This window comes from Hypomesus transpacificus, chromosome 23, assembly GCF_021917145.1.
Source record: "Hypomesus transpacificus isolate Combined female chromosome 23, fHypTra1, whole genome shotgun sequence".
Taxonomy (NCBI): Eukaryota; Metazoa; Chordata; class Actinopteri; order Osmeriformes; family Osmeridae; genus Hypomesus; species Hypomesus transpacificus.
Window position 1 is genome coordinate 3,630,869 of NC_061082.1, and position 21,508 is coordinate 3,652,376.

General features: G+C 43.5%; 1 protein-coding gene across 1 annotated transcript in view; it reads left to right on the forward strand.

The window, feature by feature from the left end:
- The window catches only part of LOC124485246 (glypican-6-like), a 51,579-nt gene that overhangs the window by 27,646 nt on the left and 2,425 nt on the right, over positions 1 to 21,508 (forward strand). The window contains exons 5-6 of the mRNA XM_047046714.1: positions 7,648 to 7,778; positions 8,512 to 8,655. Coding sequence (XP_046902670.1) covers positions 7,648 to 7,778; positions 8,512 to 8,655 — 275 coding nt within the window. The remainder of the gene's footprint in view (positions 1 to 7,647; positions 7,779 to 8,511; positions 8,656 to 21,508) is intronic.

A 21,508-nucleotide genomic window follows, 5' to 3' on the forward strand; every position in this document is an offset into this window, starting at 1 on the left:
AACAGCGCTGTGTGCTTTGCATAAATGTGTATTTATTTATTTGTATAATCTTTTTTGTATTTATTCTGCAGTTGTTGGAATGTTCTTTACACCTCTTGAGGCATCTTGACATGCTTTTGATGGAGGAACATCTTTTCAGTTGATTGATGTTTTTAAGTATCTTATTCAGGACAGTTTTTTAGTACGTTGTGTATTGGGCTGTCAGAGGCAGAACTGATGTCTCGATCAGGGTATGGGGTCTGGACATCAGTTACATGCTGTGGTGATGAATACGGCCGTCTCTAGTTTACCCCCCAACATGTCATTATCATTTTTTGTGTTGACAGGTAGGGGTTGACAGCAATGATAGAAACCCATTTTCCTTTTTCGAATGTGCTAATACTTTAGCACAATCTAAATGTGTTCCACTAGGCCACCTGACAGCTCCATATACCCTACTTTTGCTTTGCAGCTGTCCAGAGTTGTCTTTTCCTGTCTGGGGAGACACGCCACCAAACTGGAAGTGATCTGCATCGATTCTATCTGCTCATTCCTCTTTAATTGCATGATTTGTTTCACTGAGTAACTGAAGTCAACCACAACCCCACATTTCTTGAAAATTCAAGCCAACAACATTTCCTGTCCTTTGTGAAGATTTCCTCATGAATAAAATATTGGCAGAAAAAAACTACACTCCACCAGGGGCTTGCGCATGGCTAAAAGTTAGACCTCACAACCGGACCAAAATATCTCCTATGCAAAGGCTCTGTAGGGAGTGAAAAAGTGATCTAGTTGTTCATTAATTTGGTGTCTTTGCATTCGTCCAAACATGGAGGTAATGAATTGCAATTTACACTTCAACACCACACTAGCTAATGGAACCAACCAAGAGGGACTTCCACACAAGGATTTATATTCCGCTACATCTGTCTCTGTCTCTTGGAAAAAACGGGACCATTCACATACATGACTTACTGGTGTGCATGAGAACTGTAAATATGGTGGCTTTGAAAGAGATCTCCGTCTGAGAAATATAGCCTTGAGTCAGTTCTGATCAGAGGTGGGTTTGTCAGAGTGCGACACAGAAGCACCTGATACAGTTACACCTCCGTTCCACAAAATGGAAGATAACTGGAAATGATGGCTGTCTGTGGGCTTAATTTCTGTCATGACTTAACTTTTTCATGACAGTTCTATTTTTGACTAAAGGATTGGTATGGCTTTTAAGATACTCAAATGACAAATTGCTCAACGTATTTTATAGGTGTTTACAGCATATATGAATTTCAAAGGGCTTTCATGATGTTCCTGCTTTGTAGTAACGAGTGTTTCAGGTTAGCTGAGGGTCCAGGTTCTGCTGCTGGATGGGTGTCAATAGTACGAACGTCAGCCCAGGAGACAGTTTTTGTTTAGAGTGTGCATGTGTGTGTGTGCATATGGGGGGCAATGCAGAACTTTAGAGGAATTAACTAATAATGTATAGCATTTTATAAGCCTCATCTGACAGGACATCATTGTCCTGGAATTGTATAAGGTCCCACTGTGATGCAATGTAGCAAGGAAATTAGTGCAGAGCACCAGACTATCTGTCCTGGAAAATTTTTCTCCATTAGTGTGTTTGCTTTTCTTCCATCTCTTGAGTCACTGAGGTCGGAATTTCCATCCTGGGTGTGCAAGCCTTTAAACAGGGGTGATTTAGCAAGGTCCTCCCTCATAGCTATTTTGCCCCACCTCAGGAACCTTGGCTAAATGGATTTATAATGGCTGTTTGCTCTGACTAATCTATGTGGCTTGTTTCACCACACATGGACACAGGGTTAAGCAAATACAAATAAGTAATCTTATATCCTTTGTGATATGTGACCACACTTGATAGAACTCAGAGGATTGGTGTTAATGTCCCAAGTGGGAGGAAAGGAGAGGGTTGGATGGTCCAGGCTGTTAGGAGAAATGGTTTTATTTAATGAGCCCTGAATTACTAGAACACAATCCCGAACACATTAAGAATGCATTTCTGAAGGACGATATGTTCAGAAAGTCAAAGATTTACCTTACCTTATCTCGCCAGCTTCAAGTAACATATTACTAACACTACGAACAACTCTAGTGAAGTGCCCCAAAGCAATCTGTCCTTAGAACATGACCCTGGTGTAGACTCGAAGCTAAGCATAACCACTTCCCAGACCCAACCTTTTAGTTTGATTTGACTTTATTTCTCATCTTAAAATACATAAAGGATTTCCTGAGAAAAGACAGATGAGTGCTTCTGCAGCTGTTATCTTCTTAACAGCAGTTCCATCCATTCTTGTGGCATTCTCAGTGCAGTTCAACTGGCGAAACCGTGTCCAGATCACGATTGGGTTTTGTGGCGATAGTGCCCTCTAGAACATGTGGCTTTTTGAGGAGAAAATGTATGTTGACTGGAAGGAAGGATTTCCTCAACATATTTGTGGATAGCATTGTTGAACCCCCCTGTCAGCATGCATTAGAGGCCTGTGGACAGATGTTGTGTAAAAAACTGGAGCCCTGTGACATTCCCAACCCCATTAGTAAGGGGATCTGCTGGTGAATGGCTCATTATTGAATTCTGCTGCTGAGTTTCATTAGCACTAAGGCATCATACAATCAGTGTTGCCCTGGAGAGCATAAGGTTTCCTCTCTAGAAAGACATGCCCAGTATGTGCTACAGTGACAGACTATTTACAAGCACACTGATTAGGATATAGAGGGAGCAAACTGTCTCACACTAATGCAACCAAACAGTATTTGTTTTGTTTCCATTTTAACTCTTAAGGGTAAGTATGTCGACTGCATGTATATTTTGTACAAAAACGTAAATAACTGTTAAAAAAAACGTTTTAGTCCATTTTACTACCACTTGGGATGCAACCTGGAACAATATTTTAGGGGTATTCTGTATTGTCAAAAGTCTGTGGTTGAAAAAAATGGTCTTAATGGCAAAAGAAGAGGCTTTGTTGACAGCTTTTAGATATACTTTTAGATATATCCAAGTAAGTCCTGTACTTGTTTTTAGGGATTGTTGTTCTAGACAAACATGCCTAAGTATTCAAGGAGATACAACTCTGTTCCACAACAGAACTTCTTTCCACAGCGATGTTTCCCTTCTGTTAGTTTCCATCCACACCAACCTGTGAGCCCTGTAGAAGTCTGTCTCCACTCCCCCAAGAGAACCATGAGATTACTGCTATTCACAAGGGGCATTATTTTAGTCTTCCTGCTGGGTAGGATGTGTTTCATGCACATCGTTTTTATCTTTAGGTTAAATATTCATGGGCTATGTTTTAAAAGAGGCCCCCAGTGCTCTCCTAGATTAAAGGACACCTGTGTCAGACCTCGACTGGTTCCCCGGCTAGGCAGTTCCTCTTGGCTGAGCTACCTGTGGCATTAGCATCAGGGTTCAGAGTACGAGTGAGGAGCGGCTCACAGAGCAGTGTCTCCAACTCAGATTAGCTGTAAACCTTCAAGGAAAACCACTTCTGTTGTTGTCTGTTGCATTGAAGGTTGAGCACTGTCTGTATATTCAGAGCATGGACTTTGTGATCTATGTTTTGGACGTGGTGTCCGATAGCTTTCTGTTTGATTTCTCTTAACAAGTCTCAAGAGGTTGGTACTGTATCAGAGATCTGACACTTTCTGGTAAGGTCATTTAGAATATACTGTATAAATGAATTGAAAGCAGGCACAAAAAATATCTGTTGGCATGTGGGAATTTAAATTTTGTTTAAATTCAAGTCAAGGATACTTTTTTTTTTAGTTATCGGACTGTCTCCTTAAATGTGTTATTGCAATGAATATTTCAGAGGAACAGGGGGCAGTTTCATTTGAGTGAATGTGTGTGTGTGTATGTTTGTGTGTGTGAGTGTTCTCAATGACTTTTTCATCAGGAAAATCTTTCGAACAAGGAGCAATATGCTTTCTTTTGAAACCGATTTTTTTTCACTGTGTCATACAGCACCATTAGCTGGCTGAGTGAACCGCAGATGAGCTATGCTTTACAGAATCCAAATTACACAAGAGCCATTTTTCATCCAGGAGATCCTACACAGGCTAAGAGTCATAGATAGGCCTTTTCACTCCCTTATTTGTCCTTGTCTACAGTAGCATTGCTAGCTGATACTGCCTCTGTTTTGGTGGGCTGCAATCTTGATAAGTAGGCAGAACATAGATTGACTGCAGAAAGACACAAGTGTTTTTATTTTCCTGGCCTTGTAGTACTGTATGTTTCAGTGATCAACTGAAATACCAGACCTCAAGGGCAAGAAAAATTATTCGCTAATTTGTGTTCTACAGTTTTGTATTACTGTCACGCTAGTGATATTTTAAATGCTTAAATAAGCACTTGTACAATGCATTCACTTGTGCATGCATATATTGTCCGATCGATTGCTGTATTTTGAACTCAACAAACCATCATATTTTTATTCTCAACTGCGCTGATTTTAGTTTAGTATTTTTCTATATGTAACCAGGACTAATAAAAACATATTCAAACTGTTGTCGCCTTCCCATCGTGCATCTTAAAATAGGACAAGATGAGTCAATTTGCATAGCTGTGTGGCGATGATAACCAGATTTCCTTTTTGTTGGCTGGTGTCCTATCTCCACACTACAAAAAGTGGTGCAGGGAGTGGTTTGGCTCATTGGAGCAGTGCAGGCTCTGTGGACCAGGCTCCATGCTCCCTTCATAAATGAGAGTCATTAATTCTCCATGTAGGTAGAGTCTGCCACGTCCCTTCCTCTCCTTCGAGACAGAGGTGTGCTGCCCTGGTCCGACTTGACCCAATCAACATTGCCATCTCCTGTCCCTCCTATTCCCACTCTCTCTCTCTCTCTCTCTCTCTCTCTCTCTCTCTCTCTCTGTCTCTCTATCTCTCTCTTTCTTTTGCGCTTTCCCTCTCTCTTCCTGTCTCTCACTCTCTCCCGCCCTACCACCCTCTCTTTCATTCGCTCTCACTCTCACTTTCCATCGCTAGCTCTTTGTCTCATCCCCTTACTCTCTCTCACTCTCTCTCAGTCTCTCGGGGATTTGTGTGGGATGAGGTACTGTATCCGTTGCTCCTTGTGTTTCAGGATCCCATCAGATAAACATATCTTAACCCAACACAGCTAGCAAAGAAGATTGCCATCTTTTTGGATGCTAACGGCAACTCCATTCACTCACCATTTGATGTGAGTCAAGCTGCTGTGTGCAGTGGGCTTGTATCTTCAGAATCAACAGCATTTGCATACAACAGTATTGTTCATGTCTGGATCTCAGGGAGTCATACTTCTTTTTGTCTCATCATAGACTATACCTGAAGCCAATTCAGGTATTTCAGTAAGGTCTCATTATCATCCAGTGGCATTGTTACAGTAGATTCAGACTTTTCTCATAGAATAAAAGCTAAGAGCAGCAACACACTGTAGCTACATATGTTTGCATTATAGACATTTACATTTAGTCATTTAGCAGACGCTCTTATCCAGAGCGACTTACAGTAAGTACGGGGGACATTCCCCCGAAGCAAGTAGGGTGAAGTGCCTTGCCCAAGGACACAACGTCATTTGGAACGGTGGGGAATCGATCCTGCAACCTTCTGATTAATAGCCCGACTCCCTCACCGCTCAGCCATCTGACTCCCATAGACGATGAGTTATGTGACGGCGAGGTTCTATTGTATGACATAAAAGACATATGTTCTGTATAGTTTGTTGATCCAATGTACTTGAATAATCTCCTAGCAACAAAAGCTAGTGGCGTGGCCTTGAGAGACAGTACCAGGAGAAACCCAGTACTCTCTTTGCTGGACTCCAAAACACCATCACCCGGCACAGGGATATCTACCCGAGCATCGCAAGCTATCTCCCTGCCCCAGCGTAAACAAACATGAGGCACTCTTCAAAGGCCGAGCCGCAGACATAATTGGAAAGGAAATGGCACCCGAGTAGAGCTAGCACTTGCTGGCTCTTCCTCCCAACCATTAGTGATCTCAGGTCTCCAAAGACGGTGGTCAGGCTTGTACACACTTTCATATTATGGAAAAAGTTGCACCGTGACTGAGTTTTATGAAGCTGTTAGATATATATTTTTAAAGCCATCCTTAGAAAAAAAATCCATCCCTAAGTCCTTTTGTGTTTTTGATTTTTTTGCCTTAAAAGCAAGCAAGGTTTTTCCCCTATGTTTATGGAAATCGTTTGACGACGGAAAATTCTTCTTTAATCATCTGCGGATGCAATTTTTACCATCAAAATCACTGACAAGCAACAAACACTACACTATTATCATTGTTAAAGTCATGTGAAGGTTATTGGCAGTAAGGCAGCTCTTTCTGAGGACAGAATAGCGTTTGAGTCAGTGGAATATGCTTGGTATTTGCAAGCAATGTTAAAAATAAATATGAATTTATGAGTGGCCAATGTCCCCAAATGGAGTGATGACTTCATTGAGCAGGGCGGTAATGACAGAGTCATTAGAGCAGCCTGAGGGTTAGGTCTGGTCCTGGGAGGTCTCAGGGATGGATGGAATCTGGGCGGCGCAGGGCAGAGACACTCTGCCTCCCTGACAGCCAGCCTACAGGCCTCGCTGTGTTCTCCTATGGATGGTTAGGACAGTACACCAGCTGTCCCTGTGGGGCACCGCTCATCCTCCAAACTGCCGTGACACAGACTGTCACACATTAACAGGAATATTCCCCTTGGGATAGAGCAGACTGCTCAGGTTAAGGACAATAACAATTAACCCTTGAATCTTGGAAAGGGCAAATCTGGTCAATCTGGTAGACTAAGGGATGTAAGACAGCGAACATGTGCGTGGTCCCTTCTGTGCAGCGCAGGAGAGATACTGACAGCTTCGATTTATAAGGCTCACAGAGAATTGTTCTTTTTAACTTGCTGTCACGGATATTTTTCTCTATCGAGATGGTGCGACGGATTGTTTGTTGATGACTGAACAGTAGTTTGATTGGCATATGAAAATGCAGTGTTGTTCTAATGATATGCACTGTTTCTTTCCTGTGTGCCGACGAGGACATATGGTTTCAGTTCACATTAAGAACTGATTAGGCAGTGACCTCGCGCCATCGCATCGGTAACGGCAGCAGAAGACCTCAAAGTGCTTGGCTCTTAGAAATTCAGAATTAAATCAATGACTCATCATTCCTATTCATTTTGGTCCATATAACTAAATTATATTGACTCTACTGAGCTGATATACATAAAAATGTAATTTACTCTCAGAAGAATTAATGTTACATGATTATAGGGTACCATGATTATATGTATATCAAGTTACTGCATAGGCAAAAGCTACATATGTTTGTCAAATTGTATTGGCATTGAAATGTATAATTAGTTAGAATAAATCACGCATAATAAACTTTCATTGTAAGTGTTGTTTGAATTGCATGTGTCTTGATCAAGGTTAATCATCAAGTAATAATGTGTTCAGTATTTCCTTACTGCCAGTCTACATTGTGAAAGCCAGGTGCAACGTTACATTCACATTTATAAATGTTTAAGACTGATGCTCTTCCTTTGAATGTGAAGTTCCCCGACTAAATCTCCCTCCCCTCTCTACCTGTCTCTCTCTCGCTCTCCTACTCTCTGACTACCTTTCTCTCTCCTCTTCCTTCCCTCTCCATCCCTCGCTCTCTAATGCTATTGTGACAGATGCCATGTTGCTGGTGGCACAGAGACTGGAGGGACCTTTCAACATTGAATCTGTCATGGACCCTATTGATGTCAAGATTTCAGAGGCCATCATGAATATGCAGGACAACAGTGCCCAGGTCTCCTACAGGGTATGTCAAGCGAGTGTATTCCTAAGAGTCCACACAGTGTCTAAACTCCAGGCGATTATTTAAAAAACTTTTCAAAGTAAAAGACTCACTGAGAGAATATGATTCATATTCTCAGTAAGACACCAGGTGAAAGCATGCGTAAACTTGGAGCTTTATCCAACGAGCCGAGGTCTTTAGGTTTGTGCGTTTTGCAACACGTTGTAATTATATGTCCATTTTTAGGTCTTTGTATTTGAATTGCATGTTTTCTCCTTTGGTCAGATAATCTTAGTTCAACTAACAGTAGTTAATGTGTTCCTGTGTTTTACTGCACTTCCCATTGCCCACAAAATTGTAGTCACAGCTTGAAAAAAGTAAGTGGTTGTAAGGAGATTCTTTGGCCTACACAATACTGGATGCCTAAGATGGTTCAAGGCTAAATGCTTGGTTGGCTTTCTACAGTAAACATGCTGTTTTGTTTATCTTGAAAGCATGTATATGGTGGTGCGTTTCTCATTATCCTATATAAACCTAACTCCATGATCTTTTTATAAGCTTGGTCATGCCCCAGTTCAAGAACCTATCCATGGTCAGATCAATGTGCCACTGAGCTCTGTCATGTTGCTGCTGTGGGGGGTGAATCATCCACACAGCCTTAACTAAACAGCAGCCCTTTTCCTCTTTTCCACATTCCACGTAATTCTAGCTGGTCTTGCAGTCCGACAGTTGGATACCCATCTCTGTGTAATTGCAGGTTTTCCAAGGCTGTGGCCAGCCCAAACCCTCAGGAATGGGCAGGTCTACCCGGGGCGTTTCGGATGTGTTCAACGCCCGCTTCAGGCCCTACAGTCCAGAAGAGAGGCCGACCACTGCAGCTGGTACCAGCCTGGACCGACTGGTAAGGCACACACACACACACACAAGCATCTTTGCTTTACACACACACTCACATTGACACAGAGGTAGATTAGTGAACAACAACAACACAGAATTATGAGAAACAGAAACAAACTCACAGAGACACAATGAAAAGCATCCAAAACACAGAGGTGGACTAGTACAACCCTGCAGCACGCACACACACTCACACACCAGCCCAGACGCTGAGACCACCAGTTAAGGGACATGTGGAAGCAGACAGGGCTTTGTGCTCAGACGGGACTCTGCCTCGGTGTAAACACCATTTGTCTTTCTGACTTGACAGTGTTGATTAAAGCTGATGATTTGCCATGGTAGGCCCCCGGAGCCGGAAATTAATTCTTTGTGCTCGTCCTCCATCCAGGGCTCCCTATCGATCCCTGTTTGTTAACAAATCATCAGCTTTACGCCACGAGGGCAGGGAAAGGTGAGCCAGGTTCTATCGCTTCCCTCTCAGCTTTTGAACTTCACAAATGAAGAAACAACACAGACGGGATTTTTTTCGACGCTTGACGGGAGGCGAGAAGGACACAGTTATCTGTTTGTGCCGTGTCGCAAAAGCCCTCACGGTCCATCAGATTAACGTTGGGCTGTTTCGTTGGATCCAGTCGAGATTTTAATCTCAGACAACCTTGATGCGTGCTGCCGAGGCCAGAGGTTAACATGGAGCTGGCAGGCCAATTGAGCTGAGGGACAGTTCTCATCAGGGATTATCCCTCACAGCAAGTGCTCTGCTCTCTCCTTAGCATCCAGAGTGGGAGAGCCAGAGCTAAAAGTTCCACAAATTGGCTGATTTTGTCTCTCGATCATCCAGTACTATTTATATGTCTTGCAAAAGGTTCTCTCCTTTACTATTACTGCCACGTGAATAGTATTCAACCTTAGGAAGGATAGGCTTTTTTGTTGTTTCAGTTCATACTCAATCTACCTTCTTTGCAAACACATACGGTAAACACAGACATATATCAGCCTCTTCCCTCCAGAAACTGTACTCATAGTCATTGAACTATATTAATTAGAACAGAGACATTTCATACACATTCATGGAATTGTACAATGTTAATTTCATTGTGACTAGCAATTATAATTGTCCTAACCGTGTCCTCTATAAAAAAAAATTTTTATCTGACGTTAGAGTCTTGGATCCTATGCTTATGCTCTGTAACTTGTGTTCTTGCATGTTCACGTTCCTCCTGTGCTTTGCTGTGTCTAATCAACTCTCTTCTCTTTCTCTGCTGCACATCAGAGGATTGTCTGGAGTGCAATGCAGCACAGCGTAAGCTTTACAAATTTCATAATTAATCTCATCTTTCCCTCCCCATCACAGGTGTTTTCCAGGCACCATTGTCTGTCATCTCCCCTCCTTTACGGTGCCTTTAAAGTTGTTGTCACTGGAAAATAAATCACATGTTTTTCTTATTTGCGTTATACGAGATGCTGTATTACAGGTATATTTTAAATGGCCGACATTCTAAACAAGCTCTGTGACATCCAAGCTCCTGTGGTTCAAAGCACCTGATATATTCCACAGTCCCACACTCTGCTCCCATAAGAACACACTTCAAATGACCTTTTTATGTTAGGACGAAATAGTCCTCGATTGATTTACAAAGAGTTGTATTTTTGGAATTCTCCAGACCATGGTCGCAACCTCTGTGTTTTATTGGCCTTTTTGTCAAATGTCAGCTGTATGAACGTTGTATTAAACGGCCCTCTTTGCTGATACCACTGGGAAGACCTGGAGAGATCTGCTGCAGTTTCTCCTCTCTGGAGATCTGCGACATGTTTTTCCTAGCCCACTCTATCTATCCAGACACATCTGAGACCTTGCTTTAGCTAATGGAGTAACTCCTGGAGGGCCGCAGCCAATCACTAGGTGACCTACTCCATCAGAGCTGACACAGTAAAAGTCTGCAGGTGGAGGAGGAGCAAGTGGAAGAGGAGGAGAGTGAGAGAAATCTCAGAGGAGGGGCTGGTGACCATGGTAATGGTGAAATGTCCAGGGCTGCTCTAATGACACAGTAAGAGGAAGACTCCAGCCTGCTCATGAATAACTGGGCAATTAGCCTGCTTGGAGATTCCCATAAAGTGGGTGGTGAGTGACAGGAGCTTATGGACATGTGATCGCTAGACACCTGAGCACAGGAGCTCCATTATTGGGGTCCGTGTGCTGCTGGAACTATGAGAAGACTGGGGCCTGCAGCTCTGTTTGGCTGGCAGGTTCTCCTGGCAGGGTAGCTCCCCCAGCTCAGAGCCAGACACCATGGAACCACGCGGTCCTTCAAGTTCTTATGATTTTGGGGAATCGTCTGCTGCCGTTTTCATACTTGTGTTGTGCACTCACCCGCGTTCGAAGTCTGTGTCATTGTTTGCTTATGTGAAGCTGGCCATTGTCTCAAAGCAATAGACATTTGACAAGCTTCTTTGAAACGGAAATGCCAGTCATGTTGTAACAGCTTTGCGACCTTATCCTTCTGTATCATTGCTAACAGAAGACATTCACACTCGCACCCTGAAGTTATGGAGCTCTTCGACAGAAGTTATGACAGCTCTGTGTTAAGTCACTCATGTGTCACTATCTTTGACAGCAGTAGACTGAACGCGTTTGTGTTCCAATGTGGGGGCGGCGCTTCTCTGTCCAGATACGACACAAACACACACAGTGAAAACTCCCCCCACAGCCAAGCGGCTTACCTCCCTTCGACCGTCATTAAACAAGATCCTGCCGTCTCCAGTATCTGCCCCCCCCCCTCTCCTCCCCCCCAACCCCCCACTGCTCAGGCAGTTATCAGTGTCACAGCGTCTATCTGTTTATTCATCATCAGGGGCGTCTGGATTCCCAGTGGGAGGGTTCCTCCCCCTCACATCTCCCTCGTCCCCCACTCGCCGTCCTGGTTTACATTCCGTAACATCATAATCTCCGGTGACAGTGACATTGCTCGTAATTGTAGCCGGGTTTGCAAAGCAAAAGCGTCCTTTGATTAGGAGTTTAGGCGTCTGACTTCCAACGTTGCGAGCGCTGATGTCCGGGAGACGGGAGGAATCCCAGGGTGCACCTTGGGCGCGTCGGTTTTTACGGAGCAGCCCGCAGGAGTCGACCCACCTTCAGCTCGATGAGGCACGACTGCTTAATTGCCTGACTTCCTGTCATAGGACACCGTCACTGCCACCAGAGAGGAATGGATATAGGATGGAGCAGAGAGACTGGAAGGCACCAGCAGAGCGAGGCTCGAAGGCCCTAACCGCTGGTTGATGAGGACCTGAGGGTCTTTAATGTGTAATTTAGAAGATGTCGTGTCGTAGGTCGGGATTTCTATTGAGCGGCCATGCTCGCGCAGTCAGTTGGTTGATTCTAGTTTCGGTGATTGTGGAGCTGATGTGGGATGTCGCATGAGCAACACGAACCTCGTCGGTGGAATTAGTAACTGGACAATTTACAAGATTCTAAAAAGCTTGATTTCCCCTTTTGTGAACTGATACGCTGAGATCCATTTGTATGCACTTCCCCTCTATCCTCTATACAGTAGTGTGGACGGAAATTAATTGTGGTCTCATTGATTGCATTTGGGAGACTGAAGTCCGCTCTCTGTACGTGGACATGGCGCCTTATGTGCAGTGAAGGAAATTGGATAACTCCAGAGCACTGCCATAGATACCAGGCTACAGCCACTCCTAATTAGATGATCATCATCTTGCAACCCAGCAGTCAGCTGCACACTGCCTTATCTAGGATTCTGGTCTTTGATTACAACCATTAAAAATATCACTTCATCTCACCGTTTCTAATGCCGTAATCTGTGACATGCTGGCATTCATTCCCTCCCCTCTGCGAAGTTCCTTCTTTAATTTTTCAGAAAAAGAATACAGTATGTGCTGTATTTATCAATTGGTTGCCGTTCGCAAGGGAACACATATGAAATGCCAGTGTGGTTGCTAGAGTCATATGCCACTGCCAGAAGACATCCATCTTCTCCTTCCCCAAAGTCTTGACTCGTACGTAATGCTTCGACAGCCCTGGACCATTTTAAGCCACCGGAACATTCTGGTTTGGGATACGGCTTAATGGAAATAAATAGGCCTATCCACATAGCCCTTCTCACAGTTGTTGTATTTATTCTTTCTAACCCAAGACATGCTATTATGTAGATTCCACAGATTCTAACATAATTGTTTTGAATCCTCAGACCACATGAAAATAAACATTGTAAAAACCAGAGTCCTTTTATATGATAGCATTCCTAGCTCTGAACAAGGAGCTGCACTCTGGCATAGCGATGTAATAGTTGAAAATGGTAGCCTGACAAATTCAGAAAATACCAGCAATTATGGATAACCACCCGAGACACTGGCTCCAGATAAACGTTCAAACACACAAAGGGACCTAACCTGTTAAGTGTGTGCTTCAAAGCATCTAGAGCCACTTACGTATGAAGTCATTTACCAGCCTGTTGCGCAGGAAATTCACACTGGTGACTTGAGAGCACGATAGCTATATTAGTTGTTGTTGTCCACATACGGTGTATGACTAGTCAAACGAGGTGAGTTGTGTTTTGTGTAAGATTTGTGTTTGGAATTGTATTGAAGTTATCATTTGTGTTGATAGTTGCCGTTGGCAATAATATGTTGGTCTCAGTGGAATGAAATTAAAAAAAAGGGTTACGATTTTGTTTTGATTAGCTCTCAAGCTGTCTTCACGAAAGTTTCTTCTTAGAATGAAAAGTTCTCTCTTGACAGCAAAGCCGTGTTTAGAGTTTAAAAGTGAAAAAGTAGGTTGAATCCCCAAGAACGTCAGTCTGCTCTGCTTGTGCACTTGAACAGATGAACAGTCCTGGTACCAAGCCGTTCTTTAGCTATACTTTGCAGGAAGTTTACTTTTCCAAGTTTAAGTTCCAAGCAACACTCCAACTAATAGGGAACTTGCACCAATACCCTGATCTATATAATCTCTGTTTGTATTCAAAATAAACCTTTTATTAAAAATAAACATTCAGCATTAAGGTGTACGGAAGCTACTTTCGTTCATACACATACTCATACAGAACGTATTCATTGTTGGTAGGCTGTACCCAGATGCAAAAATATTGGAATTGAAATAAACTAAAGAACTTCAGAAACAAGACAGATCTTCCCAGGTATGTGAGTTTTAATGGAGAGGACATAAACTATGATTATTAAAAGGTCTTTTGTCATGTTTTCTGTCATGTTCTCACTGCGTCCTCGTTCACTGAGCTCCACCCACAGATCACTCCTTCATGGAGACTAATGGCCGTGCCATTAAAGCTCTACTTCTCTTCATATCTGTCAATACGTTAATGAGACACATTGGCCCCATTACACTTTGGCCCCACTACCTCCCTAGGGATCTTGGAGCAGCAAGGAGAGTGTGTGTGTGTGTGTGTGAGAGAGAGAGAGAGAGAGAGATAGAGAGAGAGAGAGAGAGAGAGAGAGAGAGAGAGAGAGAGAGAGATCAAAAGACAGAGCACAGAAGAGAGAGAGCGCAAAAGAGAGAGAGAGAGCCCGGCTCAGGATCACTTTCTGTTCTTCTCTACGGCGTCAAGCTCCCCTTTAATCATCTCCTCTCTCAACATCTTCTCCTCTACTAGCCTGGGGCAAATCACCAGCACAAAACTCACCACCATTTCATCAATATTCTGTCATTTTTCTTCACCAAGGGATGCTTGTTTGATAAATTGAGCTCACCATGATAAAGTATATAGACTAACTGCTTGGTCACCTGGGAAACAAGCCCGAGGTCTGGAACACTGGATATGTAAAAAGGGCTACTTGGAATGGAGCATAGTGCGAGGTCAGTTTTGGTCAGCCAGTGTGTAAGTAATGCACGATGCCTTACGAACAACTGAAGTAGCCAAATAATTGGTGAGCACACTTCAACACTGTGTCGCTCCTGAGGTCTGGCTCTGGTACAGCAATTAAAGCACTTAAAAGCGGTCTATATTTCAATAAACAAAGGACAAATTACATGTATTTTAATAAACAAAGAACAAAGAAAGTTGATTTCTTTGTAAATTACGAAGATGCGTGGTAATGAGTACAAATGCACTTCCCCCTACTGGTTAAAAATGTAGTGTTACACTGAAACCCTCTCATTATTACATGTAGTGTTAGGTCTGAATGTGGCTGCTCCTGACATGTTTTGCGGGGGCTGAAATCAGACACAAGTGAACACATCTCCCTGTGATGGAGCCTGACCAAACCAGCCCACAGAGGGTGAAGCCATTAGCAGGTAATTATGCATCCCTTGAAACAGCACTATTTGAGCTATTTTAGGATCCAGGCAGTGTTTTTTTATTATATTACAGGTAGTCGAGGGCTAAATTGATGTGTCTGATTAATAATTTCAGCAATGTATGTGACAACCTGAAGTTAATAGGATGTGTTGAGAGTTGTAGAGTGATGAGGCACCTCCAGGGTCTATCAGAACTGAGACAGAATGCAATATTCAGTGTGCTGCATATTTAGAGGCGGAATCAAAACTTGCCCTTGACATGAGCCGTCACGTTATTCAGCACTGTATTACAGTTTTTGTAATTTTTTATGGAGTTTCTAAATCAACACCAATCTGCCTGCCACAGCAACTACAGCCTGCCTATAGATGGAAAAATAGATCAGAATAGTGTTTCATCACTGCTGCGCGTGTGAACCTTGTCTAAAACCATCTCCTTGTCTAAAACGAAGATTGCATATATCAAAGAGCGATGTATGGGAAACCTTGTGAACAGTGATAAATATTCATTGCCTTTGTTACATTGCCTTGCTTGCAACTGTGTCATCCTTTCCATCTTTGTCAGGCTGTACGCAAAGATGGATCTCTCTGCATTTCTCTCATTGTTGTCAACCGTTGCTGCTAAAATCAAAGATAGCTGGAAATAATAGCACATTTGAATAACAATAAGATTTCAGCTTCCGTCAGGTAGCTGGCGTGCCCAGGAAACAGTGCTATCAGCTGGAGCGACAAGGCTGGAGCGGACATATGGTGCCGTCACTGGGGGGATGGGGGTGATATACTGGCAGGATAGCCACCGCCATGCTGAGATCTACGTGTTAAATCATAGCCTTCCTCCTGGTCAGATTTGATGCACAGACATAATCAGGCTTTTAAGGAAACAGGGCTGGTGACTGGGAGTGAGGCTGGGAACAGAGATGGTGCCAGGGCTGGGGCCGGGACTGGGGCTGGGACTGGGACTGGGACTGGGACTGGGGCTGGGACTGGGACTGGGGCTGGGACTGGGGCTGGGACTGGGACTGGGACTGGGGCTGGGACTGGGACTGGGGCTGGGACTGGGACTGGGGCTGGGACTGGGACTGGGGCTGGGGCTGGGGCTGGGGCTGGGACTGGGGCTGGGACTGGGACTGGGACTGGGACTGGGACTGGGGCTGGGACTGGGGCTGGGACTGGGACTGGGACTGGGACTGGGACTGGGACTGGGGCTGGGACTGGGACTGGGACTGGGACTGGGGCTGGGACTGGGGCTGGGACTGGGGCTGGGACTGGGGCTGGGGTGTAAACTAGGGTTGGGGCTGACTGTGAAACTGTGGCTTGGAGTGGCAGTTGGGGTAGCTGTAGGGACTTTGGGGTTTGGTGGAACGTGACAACGTTGTCAAACTCATCAAGCGAGACACTGACTCAAGGTACCGTTTACTCAGCATAAGTATTACTGGTGTACTTTAGAGAGTGAAGGTGGCGTTGCCTGAGTGGCAACTGCAGGAGTAGCTTTCTGGGTGTAATGTTCCTGTGTGTACAGACTGAAAGCATTAACAGCTGGTTGATCTCTTTCAGGGGTGACCGAGTCACAGAGGGGAAACATATTTGTATTTGCCCTCAGTTGATGGGTATTGATTAAATAAGAGAAGCCCACGAGTATGTGCAGACTGCCGCCTGCTCTGAGCACTAACCCCAGTCACCTCTCAGGGAGCACGACTGTTTACCAGACAAGGACAAAAGCTCTAATGCAAACGAAAATCCATGGTTGAACCACTTGCTATTCAAACCATAACAACAAAGGTCATTTACTTTGTGTATTTCTTTCTCGACCAATATTATCTTGCGCTACGGTTTATTCATATGCAAAAAGTGTTTTTGGAGACAGATGGCAAGTTGTGGTTGAGAGCTTCGCTGTTTATGGGTGGACCCAGGCCCAGCAGGTAGGGCTTTATGAGGTGTAAGACACCAGTGATTAAATAGCCGTGTCGAGGGACACACACCCACAGGGGTACACACATACATACACACACTCACATACACACACACACACACATATATCCATTCACACACGTACACACACAAACACACAAAGACATACACAGAGGACATACACAACTAAACACACACATATACACACATCCTTAGAAGAAGGCTGATTGGACCACTCATGGGTTGTGACCTAGCCGTACGTTTATGTTTTTAGTATTTCACCATGAAATAGCTGAATATCTGAATAAAGGCTTTTTCCGAGAAGACCTGAAGATGTTTTTTGTTTACTGAACTTTTGTGTTCCCTACCATCGAGCACTTTCATCACATTTGTTTTACGTAAGGTAAACCTCCTGAGTCCCCCTGATCTGTCCTTCCTGAACATTCTTTGGAACGACTCTAATCCTGAGGGTTGCTGCCTATGACAGCGCCATCTTGAATAGAAAAGAAACTGTAGTTTCAGTATACATGGTTTTGTACAACTCCAAGTTCACGTTCAAATGGTTTGTTTTGATGTTGTTCTTCCGACTCTGCACATACTTTGTCTGATGGATTGTTAACCTAGTGGTGGACTGTTATTGAGAGACGAGGATGTGTGGGTTCCCAGTGCTAGCTGAGGGAGCAGACATACTCCTTAAACTCTGTCATTGAGATGCACGTTGAATCCAGCATTCATATCAAATGAAAAACTATTTTAATACAGACGGTAACAACCGTTGCCAGGGAAAATATGTTGATCACCGAGTAGTCAGGCCCTTGCGGTTTCTGTGGGGAGACCTGTTGCACAGGCTATGATTAGATTGAGCCGGCACTAATTTAGCTCTGACCAGTCGCAGAGGGGTACTTATGTTAGACATCGAAGACGGCTGATATATGATCCTTTGATTCACTGTAAGAAACAAAGGTTTATCATTCACACGTTTCCTCATAACATCCTCAAAAGCAACCACTACCCCAGTTTAAAATGTGTGTGAGGTACTATATGCCAGAGAGAGAAAGAACGAAAAACAGAGTGAGATAAAAAGAGAGAGAGAGACGGTATGTGTGTGTACGTGCGTGCTGCGTGAGTGTGATATTGAAGACGCTCTGGTTAAAGTCATATGAAAGGCAGATTGATCCTCGGTCAGCCTGTCAGCATAGCACCAGTGTACAGAGGCTGGGCTCCTGACATTGTGAAGCAACCAGGACTGGGACTGGAGCTTCAAAGCCTCTGACATGTCAGCGTCTGATCTGCAGATAGGCAAGGGCATCTGAACGCTACTGATCCAGGGACAGTGGATGCACACTGGTACGCTGGGCTGAAAGGTGGAACCCAGCAACTGTTTGATCAACATACATACACCCCCACTGACACACGGACACACAAAAACACACATGCAAATCGGGATTGGATTGTCATGCACATAAACTCACATCCAGCACTAACCAAGCAGCTGCTACCAGTATGCTTAGCTTTCAGTGATGAACTGGTTTGAACATTATACACAAATTACCATGTGTTCACCATCCTCATTATCTTGATGAATTGTACTGTTTGTTTGCAAATGATGATCATTTGTACATATTCCTCATATATTTGTCTACTTCTAACTACCCAATTATTTTCTACTGTGGGTAAATATTGTTTATGCAGTGTGTTAGGCTTGGAACATGCTGCTTTGAATTTTAAAGCATTTTCCATGGTCGATGATGTGAAAGGGTGAAGCCATGCCTACCGTATGACAGGTACTGTTGTGTGTTATTTACCGTGAGCATTAGCACATAACAGGCTCCTTTTTAATGAGGTTTACAGCTGGATTAATCCCCTGCATTGCTGTTTACAGCCATTAGTTAAGAGTCCCTGGTAATCTCTCTCCAGACAGCTACAGAGGGGGACAGAGAGAGAGAAAGAGAGGGATGGAGAGAGAGAGAGAGAGAGAGAGAGAGAGAGAGTGACAATGACAATAGGAGTGAATGTACAGTTTTTGTCCATAGAGACAGAAGATTAGACTTGACTGTCACCGCAATTCAATCCTTAAATTTAATTTGATGTTTAATCTTCAATATAGTCACACCACTCCATCCCCTGTTCCATGACCTTCATGTAAAAAGCTTGTCGCAACAATATGCAGACAATCTTTCCATCAATGCTGCATGTACTGTTCAAAACAAGACTAGAAATCTCTCCTAAGTCTCTGTGAACCTGCAAAAACCTTTATCCTCACCAATCCACGGACATCCTCGCATTTCCTAATTACTTTTTCCCTGTCGCGTATGTTGGTCTGGACGTACAGCTCCTCCTGTCTATCTACCTGGTAGCTCCTGTCAGAAAGGCATCGTAGGTACACAATGTCCTGTAGAGTAACAGTACAGTAGGAAAAAAAAAGTCATTAACCAAAAGGACTGCTGGTGCTTTGAGTAGTGATGGATTATAGATGACATGATGCATTAAGCAGAATGTAGGGCACAGGGGTTTGGCGACACAGGCCCTGTAATAGGCTTGTCCAGGGTCCTCTTACTTGGCATAGTATAAGTACCCCCACTGTGAGTATAGCACACATGTTTACAGAGGCTCCGGCGTGATTGTGTCTGTGTGACAGTCGAAGGAAACATAATTACGCTGCTTAGTTGTAATTTATCTTAAGTGTTCCTCTAAGTGCCACATGAGAGGAAACGACATGATAAACATCAGACTCACATCTTTTGACAGTCAACACCTTTCCTATCAGCAATCCTGTCATTAGTCCTGTCATCCGTGAGGGACAGAAACATGTTTTACTGCATCAATAACACCTTTCATGTCCCAAGCCTTTGCAATCATCCAATACGCAGACCTGTAATCATCCGTTCACACCGATCACATTGGTTTGAAAAACAAAAGCATTGGTGGTTCCAGAGGTGCTGTGTGTGAGTGAGGCAGGGCTCTTCAGGTCTGTTTCAACCACCTGCTGGTCAGCAACTCATAAGGAGATGGTCTCTCTGTCTGGCTGCCAGTAACAGGTAACAAAAAGGTTGTTGCCAACACCTCTTTATTTGCTTGATCATGCTGTCTCTCGATTCTCCTCACTTTAATCCATGCCTCTTGATCTAACTGTTTGTCTTTAGGATTGATGCAGAAGAACCTGCTACTGTTTGCTACCTTCATCATGCTAGCTAGATTTATGCAGAGATTAAAATATGTTTATTCCAGTATGATGAATATTAGTTCTCCACCTTTTGTTTCAATTAAATGTGTGTATTTATTCAGTGATGCAATCAGCATATTTCTTCCTCTTCTCAGGGCGGGTTGGCTGAATACATTAACTTACAGTACATGTAACCAATTTGTGTTATCACATGCTAGACGCTTGCCCAGTTTGCCATTCACATTTGCTATTCCCATTGCATATTAGCACCGCAAGAGACAGCACAGTTTAAACGTGGCCTTGTTACATGAGTATTAATTATGAATGATTAGTATAATCCATGTTTATTTATTTATTTATTTACTTGATTTGATTGGAATTCTGAGCCACTCCCTCTCTCTTTGACTCTCTCTCATTGTCTCTCTCTTTCTCTCTCTTTCCATTTCTCATTCTCGATCTTGCTTCTTTTTTTGCTCTCAGACTCTCTTCGTTTCGCAGATAAATAGTGCCATCTAGTGTTCACACTGATATCACACCAGCTCTGCTGTTGCTTGCTTAGGCTGTCCCCAGACTCTCTTTATTTATTCATAGGGAAAGCACAGTTGAGTGCCAGACTGACTCTGACTGAAAAGCAGTTTAAAGATGTAAATTGCATCTGTGCTGCTCATATGAAAGCACTTTATACCTCTTTTTTTCTTCTCCCTTCTTTCATCTTCTGAAGCATTTGAGGTCAAATACAGTACAAAAGTCAAATACAATTTCAGAAAATACTTAAATCTCTTTTTGGAGCACTTATAGTGCTCTTTGGGAATATCAGTTTGTAGTCAAGAGGATGGAGAGGAAGACAAACATATTCAATATTAAATATTTTGTATGAAATGGCATACCGCTGGCCTATAGAAAATCTAAATAACTCCATTTGGAATATATATTATTTTATTCACTTCTGCATATAGCTATTTGAATCGGTTCAGTCTGAAACCAACTGATGTGATCGGTTGCATTGAATATGGCGGGAAAATATATTGTAATTACAGTATGGTTTATCAGTATACAGTATATGGTCCATCACAAATGGGCACAATCTAATTGGCACTCTGTGTCAGGTGCCTTACTCACGACGGTACTGTATACCATCTAACTGTGTTTCTCTGCGTGGTGTTTAATACTGGGGCAGATGTGTGGTTAAGTTGAACATGGTGGGTCATTTTGTTGCAGAGTGCTGACCTTCTGGGCAGGATCAGAACTGTTAAAGTGCTTTGGTATCTGTGTGACAGGATTAACACATCAAAAGCAGTGTCAGGGCCTACAGCAATGCCACACTGGCACAACAGCACCTTTCATGTTCTGCTCAGGTTCAGTATTCCAACTCAGACCTCAGCATGACGGGGGAGCCAGGTAATGGGGCCTACCTTTACCTATCAGGTTTTCTTCCTACTTCAGTGGAATATGGAAATGTGAACTATTTTTTTGGGGGGCACAAGTCAGATTCATGAAGCTTAAGTGCTGAAACATGCT